This window comes from Gossypium arboreum, chromosome 3 (genome assembly GCF_025698485.1).
Source record: "Gossypium arboreum isolate Shixiya-1 chromosome 3, ASM2569848v2, whole genome shotgun sequence".
NCBI classification, from domain to species: domain Eukaryota; kingdom Viridiplantae; phylum Streptophyta; class Magnoliopsida; order Malvales; family Malvaceae; genus Gossypium; species Gossypium arboreum.
In genome coordinates this window covers 33,239,376-33,247,150 of record NC_069072.1, presented here as the reverse complement: position 1 = coordinate 33,247,150, position 7,775 = coordinate 33,239,376, and the positions used below count along the sequence as shown (strand labels likewise).

At 32.0% G+C, this 7,775-nt stretch overlaps 1 protein-coding gene across 3 annotated transcripts; it reads left to right on the top strand.

Annotated features, from left to right (window-relative positions):
- Positions 1 to 1,254: 1,254 nt before the first annotated feature.
- On the top strand, positions 1,255 to 4,180 carry LOC108465389 (transcription factor bHLH111). Of its 3 annotated transcripts, none has more exons than XM_017765720.2 (7): positions 1,255 to 1,690; positions 2,111 to 2,855; positions 2,977 to 3,108; positions 3,310 to 3,381; positions 3,509 to 3,574; positions 3,758 to 3,796; positions 3,909 to 4,180. In XM_017765720.2, the coding sequence occupies exons 1-7, from the start codon at positions 1,344 to 1,346 to the stop codon at positions 4,074 to 4,076; spliced, it is 1,569 nt and encodes a 522-aa protein (XP_017621209.1). In that variant the 5' UTR covers positions 1,255 to 1,343; the 3' UTR covers positions 4,077 to 4,180. The 3 variants fall into 3 exon arrangements, with proteins under 3 accessions (XP_017621209.1, XP_052882144.1, XP_052882143.1); XM_053026184.1 differs by having other exon boundaries at positions 3,537 to 3,574; positions 3,909 to 4,085; XM_053026183.1 differs by having other exon boundaries at positions 3,534 to 3,574; positions 3,909 to 4,085.
- The last annotated feature ends 3,595 nt before the right edge of the window (positions 4,181 to 7,775 follow it).

Here is a 7,775-nt window from a genome sequence, read left to right as displayed (position 1 = left end):
AAGATTTTGCGTTTAGAAACTTGAGAAGGTCTTGCCCTAACTTACGAGTTTCGATTCTTTTCCTCAGATCTGAACCATCGAACCTCCCTTTTGAAAGTCAAAGTACTTTAAAAAAAAATAAAGCAATTAAAGGGTAAGCTTATTTTCGAGGGTTCAAATGTCGTGTCCTAACTAACGGGATGTGACATTTTGTTATCTTGAGACAAGAAGGCCTTTAACGCTCGTTTCAATTTATTAAAAAATGGATCATACTTTAAATTCTTTTTGAGTCTTCAACTTTCGACGTTAAGGCATTAATTAATCAATTGGGTACCAATTTTGGGCGTTATGAGGGTGCTAATCCTTCCTCGTACGTAATCGACTCCCGAACCCTTTTTCTTGATTTTCGTAAACCAAAATTATTGTTTTAGTAAATCAAAACACTTTATTAAAACGATCAATCATAAGGTGACCCGATCACACCTCGAAAAAAGAATTGGTGGCAACTTCCATTTTCGTTTTTGTTTTCAAAATAAAGTCGATCCCTTTTTTAAAAAAATTGGTTTTAACAAGAAGAAAAAATGGATATGTTCTATTTTTCAATTATATATAGGAATATTTTGACGCAAGAATCTCAAGTTTTTTGGGCTCCCTCTTCATCTAATTAAAGTAAAGGAATTGACCTCTAAACCAAAAAGCTTGAAGAATAATTGAGAAACCATATAATCCATTTATTAATTCATTCTAGCAAATGCCTTTCTTGGTATTCGTCAGCCGTACAAATTAATAGGTTTCTTTTATTTTCTTGCTAGCCAATGGTGGTGTCCTGCAAGCAGTTCAACCTTATGGTGTCCTACAAGCAGTTCAACCTTATCTACTAATATAATAATAACTGAAATAGATCAAAGAAAGAGAGGAATAGATTAATGCATTAAACTTGAAAATTCATATATTTTATTATAATTATATAATTATAATATCTTAATAATTTGTATTATATAAAATTTAAAACATTTGTATATAAATGTCGAATTTAAATTATTTTTATATATCGTATTCATATCGTGTGGATATAATTAAAACATCTGTAATGGAGAAAATTTGTTTAAATTAGGTGGGGGAAAAGCAAAGTTCTTGAAGGGCAGGAATAGATGAATAATATAATAATTGTCCACGAACTACATAGTGGAAAACTCACGTTGCATTGTTTATTGTCTCCCCATATTATTGATCCATCCATCTTAAATCTTATAAAGGCCATTATCCCACGCCCCTTCAGTACCAACAATAAACGTAGTCTTTAAATCCGCCAAAATCTCACCAAAGCAAAGAAAAAACAATAAACGGACACCCCCACTACAGATATGGCTGAGGAATGCACTTCCACCTCGCCTACACTGCACAATTGGTGGGATCTCCACCACGCAAGCTCTCTTTCTTCATGGACTACAAACCCTAGTTCTTGGCATCATCATCAAAACCCTAATTCCAATACTTGTAACTGTGATCAGGATGATGTACTTTCCATCTCTACTTCCTTGACTAATGCTTCCATTCATTCAGTGTTAACTAGCGTTGATGAGTTGTCCGGGGGCGGTAGCGGCACTAGGCGTCAACTTGTTGAACAACCAACTGTGGATCCTGATCCGTCCAATGAGTTGATTAATGGAGAGCATGGTTTCGATAATCAGCTTTGGAGCAATGTTTTATCGTAAGTAATTTTTGTTTGTTGCAATTTGCACCATATATCCCAAAGTTACAGATTTTGAAAATCGAATAGCGACTTTTTTGATCCCCTTCTTAAAAACAATCGTATATTCAATTGAATTAAACTTGGAATTGAAGCATTTTCTTGTTTGCTTGCTTCCTTTATCTGAACATTTACTTACAAAGAACTCATAGTACTATGCTTTTAGGTCTTAAACTTAATTACTGTCTCAAAGGGTAATTAAGACAAACTAAATCATATCTTCGAAACTTAATTACTGTCTCAAAGGGTAATTAAGACAAACTAAATCATATCTTCGTTTATTACTTTTCGAAAGTCTGCAAATCAAATCGCATAACATGTTTGGTTTGTTTATTTGACTATTTTATTTAGCACTTAATGACATTGGATTGTTTTCGGCAGAAATGTTGGGAGCAACGGCGCAGATATTGGAAACAACCTATTAGAGGCAATATCGTCAAAGAGTAACGCATCAGCAGCTGGAATATTTGAACCTGCTTGTGACTACTTAAAGAAAATAGATGGCAATTGGGAATTCTCAAACTCCTCAGTTTTCAACAATTTTATCAAAAGCATGAACGAGGGGTTCGATACCAGTAGCACTGATAATAATCAACAAAGCTCAAGCGAAAGTGAGAGGTTAACCAAGTTGTCCAACATGGTCAGCCACTGGTCCATAGCACCACCAGACCCTCAAGTCAACCCCCCACAGTTTATTAATCCAAAATCATCATCCCAAGATCAGACCTCTTTGCAGCCGCCTGCTGCTTTTTGTGGAATGGCAACAGTCAAAAACCCAATTTTTCTATCATGTTATGGAAATGGTAATCATCATCATGATGTGAAAATGGAGACCCAAAGTCTAGATATGGAAGCTCCAAGTTCGTATTTTCGAAGGGCTTTCAAGGCTGGTAACAATAGCAATGGGTATCATATTCACAACAGCCCTATTAACAGTTCAATATCAACGGAAGCTGACAACTTTTATGGATCCATGTCTCATTTTCCATGCACAAGTAGCATTACTTATGGCAGATTAAACAAGCCTTTGATTGACATCCATGCATCATCAAAGCCCGGTTTTATTAGTCCCTTGAATTTATCAGATTGCAAGAAACAAGGGCTCCAAGCTGCAAATTCTATGCAGGTATATATATAATTAAGCTTAATCATATTTATCAACCTTACTTCTTTTATTTATTACCTTATTTTTGTTTGTTAACTGTGAAAACTTTCACATTAATCGTTAAGAATACAAACAAATGCAGACAAGAACCAGAAACGGTAGAACACAAGGGATTGCAAACGAGGGAAAAAAGAAAAGAGGTGAAGAAACGTCCGACAGTACTGCAGTGTTGAAAAAGCCTAAGCTGGAAAATTCTGCATCTTCATCTGTAAAGGTACACAAATTAAACAATATATATAACCTAATTTTCGAAATGAAACAAAAACTAATTAGAAAAACAAAGTCATTTGTACGATGCATCTTTGAAGTATATATAAAAACAACTTTAAAAATATTAAGTATCCTTTTTTTTTTTAATGCCTTGCTTATAATTATGGGGTGAGAAATTAACTGACTGGATTAAGTTTTTATATAGATGCACGCCCCAAAAGTGAAGCTAGGAGACAGGATAACAGCACTTCAACAAATTGTGTCGCCATTTGGAAAGGTAGTGATAGCACTAAAAATAAGCTTGTTTTCTAGTGAGCCTGACGTCCAATTATATCTTCTCTTTTTTATACTATTTTGTAAATTTGATTTAACATGATCCATTATGTTGGCTGACTTACTTTCAGACTGATACGGCCTCTGTTTTACTAGAAGCAATTGGATACATCAACTTTCTACAAGAACAAGTGCAGGTGAAAAGTCGCCTCAATTTTTCTTTTCTAAAACATTCAATATATGGAAAGTAAACACCACATGGAATCCGAGTATCTTTTTATTTATTTAAATATTCCGTGTTCAATAAGTTTGCAGTTACCATTATATATGTTTACAAGATGCTAATAAGCTTTTATTTGTTAATTTCTGTTCTTTTTCAGTTACTGAGTAATCCTTACAAGAAGCCCAACTCTCATAAGGTAGTTAATAAGAAGTTCTATAGAATATTTATGCTTTCAACGTTAAAATAGAAATATGATATTAAAGTTAGTTTTATATGTATTAATTATGTTCGCGGTGATCATATCCTAGGATCCATGGGGCAGCTTGGATAGAAAAGAGCAGAAAGGAGATATTAAGGTTGATCTAAGGAGCAGAGGTTTATGTTTAGTTCCAATATCTTGTACCCCAAAAGTTTACCATGAAAACACTGCTTCAGATTATTGGAGCCCAACATATAGAGGATGTTTGTATAGATGAAGAAATAAATCTCATGCTTGCTTTAACACGCACACACACACGTACGTATATTTATATGTATGTATTACATTTAAGGAAAGCAATTGGAACATTTTGCAGTCAAATGTTTCATATTCACTATATAGTTAAAGCCAGCAGTAAAAGTTTCAACAGTTAAACAGTATATATAGAGTCAAACATGCGTATGACAAACATTACTCGCACTTTGTTAATTATTTATGTATTCAAATCATATACTAAAAGATAACATAATCGGTATATATTTGAACGAGCTGAAATCGATCAAAATAACTCAATATCAGATTGAACAGATTTTGGTTACTACAGTTAGAACAGTACAGCAAATCTGACCCCTTTACCGGAAAATAGGCAATCAGTGACGATTGACGACTGGACATTGTCGATTTTGATGCATCAAAAGATGTGTAAGAAGACTTCTGTTTTGTGAATAATTGGAACATAAAAATTCATGAGTTAGCAGCTTCTTAGCAGTCCATCTTTGAATAGGATCCCTAATAAAGCATCTCATCAAGAAATCTTTCCCGGCCATTGAAATATGCTTAGGAATTATATCTGGTGCATTCATTTCCATCCCTTCTAAAGGCGGTTCACCACACATCTCAGCAATCACGCAACCTAGTAACCATATGATACATGCACCATATATCCATAGCAGCACTGATTTTACCGTTCATCACAGATTCCGGCGACATAAAATTCAGAGTACCTTGACTGTAAGGCGACACTACTGCATCTTCATCTCTTTCTCCAGGTTCTTTGGCTAACCCAAAATCAGTAATCTTCAAATTACTAATTAGAACGATAAACCAAAACATTTCTGGTCGCAATGAACATAGCCCTTTTCATGAATACAGCAAAGCCCTTCAACGATCATCTTAGTGTCATGGACCATGGTATTAAATTGCAGCCGCAATGCAGTGTATTGGCGGCATCGTAACGGTTTTGAAGGTCTCCGCGATGCAATATTGGTGCAACGCAACGAGAGAACCGCATCACGACTTTTACGGTCTGAAGCCGTTACGTAACACCGCAACGCCACAACAAACTTTCAAATTATCCAAAATATGAAATCACATAGATGAAACACTCAAATATGTTTAGACTTAGCAAAAAAGGAAAAAATGATGTTAAATAATAACAAATATTTAACTTATGAAACATCCTTGTTTAATCCTTGGAACATTATGAAAATTGTTTGATCATTGGAAAATTTAACAGACTTCCAACGTTATGCTTACATTAAATCAACAAATTGCTTGTCTATTATCACTTTTTTCTTCGGAGTGATTATCAGGTAAAGCTTTATTTGTGATTAGTTTAAGATTTGAATGGCATACACATTCTTTTCTTTTAAATACACTCGATATCTATACACATACTTTACTTTTACATTTAAGTTTTGTGATACAACTTACAATTTTATAGCATTATTTATGACTACTTAAGGATTTTAATGGTAGAATCTATTAATGGCATTGTGTTGTTTGGTTATTGTCTTGATTTTGGACTTTCTGCACTGTTTACTTTTTTCAATAATAAAATGAATATTGACTGAGAAAAAAAAAACAGAATTTGCATAGAACTTGTTTTGAAGTGTTTGAAAAACTACGATAGAATCTTTTGGTACAATCATTCAACAAATACAAAAAAAAAGGGTAATATGTAAGTAAAGGAGTAAAGTAAATAGTGTAAATTTTGTTTTGAAGTGTTTGGAAAAATTGGAAAACTGTGATAGAATCTTTTGGTACAATCATTCAACAAATAAAGGGGAAAAAGGGGTAAAATGTAAGTAAATGGCTAAAGTAAACTATGTAAATTTTGTTTTGAAGTATTTGAAAAAATTGGAAAACTACAATAGAATCTTTTAGTACAATCATTCAACAAATAAAGGGAAAAATTTGAGTATGAAATGAACAAGTATATATATTATTTCATTTACTTTTCTCTTAAAAATAGTTAATAAATTTAAAAGAAAAATTGAAATGTGTCAAAAAAAGTTTACACCACTACATAAACCATCAACGAGCGGAAGAGGCAAATAGAAACTTTGAGTTCCAGATTTCACTTATCCTTCTCTACCGTTTCAAGAGTTCACTTCTTTTTTCTTTTTTTTTTTCATTGCAAGACTTGTTCTTAACTCTATAGTTATTACAACAGATATGATATGAAATTATTATTATTTTATTAATTGTGGTTGATTAGTATAGGTAGCTAATTTAGGGTTTATTACTTAGGTAAAAAATCTATTTATCTTAGTTTATTACAAGAAAGTTTAAGAACTAAATAAAAGATACAATAGATCTTGAGGCATTTAGTTACAAATTTGTTTATAGGGTATTTTTCGAATCATTTTGTGGTGTTATTTATAAGTATTATGATTTATGTTTCATTTTTGAATTTTTTACATTATTTTAATGTTTTATAATTATTATTTTATTTTTGAATATTTTTCTATTTGGTTTGATCTCATGTAATGAATAATAATGATTTATTTGCAGCTATAAAAAATGCCACGTTCGAGAAGTAAAGAGGTGAAGCTCCTAGTTGTAACAGCCCGTTTTTAGTCAAATCGGAACAGTGGTTTTGGGACCACAAATCTGAAGTCAAAATATTTATTTTATTATTATTTTAATGTCCGTGGCATGATAATATCATTGTGTGAAAGTTTTGTTTAGAAATTTTATCGTTTGGTTAGTTAATTTGATAAAAAGGACTAAATCGCATAAAATGTAAAACTTGTGTTCTATTAGGTAAAGGTATCTAATAGCTTTAGAACCTTAAAGATAAGGTCCTTAAGTACTAATTAATCTATTTTAGAGTTAATGGATGATAGTGGCTTGGTATATGGTGTGAATATTAAGTATTTTAAAGGTTAAATATGTAAATTAGTTAATAAAGGATTAATTAATAAAACAAAATCAAAAATTTTTCATTCATATTCAACCTTTACCGATTTTTGAAGAATAAAATAAGCTATCCAGGGTTCTAAACATTTGGCCACTTCAAGGTTCAATTGTAAGTCCATTTTTGTCCCGTTTTTAATAATTTTTACATTTTTGAGATCATTGCAGCTAGGTCTTGTTAGCCCAGGGACTATTTTGAAAAATTAAATATTTTAGATGTTTCCATTGATGAATATATGAATATTTTGATGTTTAATGGGAGATTATGAATGTTTGATGATAGTTATACAAGTTTTATTAAGTGATTTTTAGTGAAAATGCAAATTAGGGATTAAAGTGAAATGTGGAAACTTTGTGGTTAAAATGTGAAATAAATAAAAAATATGCATTGCTAGGGGCATAATAGTAATTCGGCTAGCATGGGTTACTTTTAAATTGCATGAATTTGTGCTTTTATGAAATAAGGACTAAATTGTAAAAGATGTGAAATATTAGGGGCAAATGTGTAAAAATTCCTTGAAGTGATTTTTGGACTAAATTGAATAGAGAGATGATTAAATAAGCTAATTTTGATTACATATAGATCAAGAAAAGTCAAACACGGATCTAGATCGAGGGAAAAAATAAAGTTCTAGACTAATCGACCAATTTAGTCGTTTTTACATCCGAGGTAAGTCTATATGTAATAAGTTTCATTATAAATGTATTTTAAAAGCTTTGATATTGCATAAACTGTGGATACGAGACTTCGGACATGTTCGACAATAATTCTATG

What these genes read in the sequence shown, in the direction of transcription:
- LOC108465389 (XM_017765720.2), top strand. Translation starts at nt 1,344, where the DNA reads ATGGCTGAGGAATGCACTTCCACCTCGCCTACACTGCACAATTGGTGG. An exon ending in CTTTGGAGCAATGTTTTATC is followed by an intron (nt 1,691 to 2,110) that starts GTAAGTAATTTT and finishes TGTTTTCGGCAG; the next exon opens with AAATGTTGGGAGCAACGGCG. An exon ending in CTGCATCTTCATCTGTAAAG is followed by an intron (nt 3,109 to 3,309) that starts GTACACAAATTA and finishes GTTTTTATATAG; the next exon opens with ATGCACGCCCCAAAAGTGAA.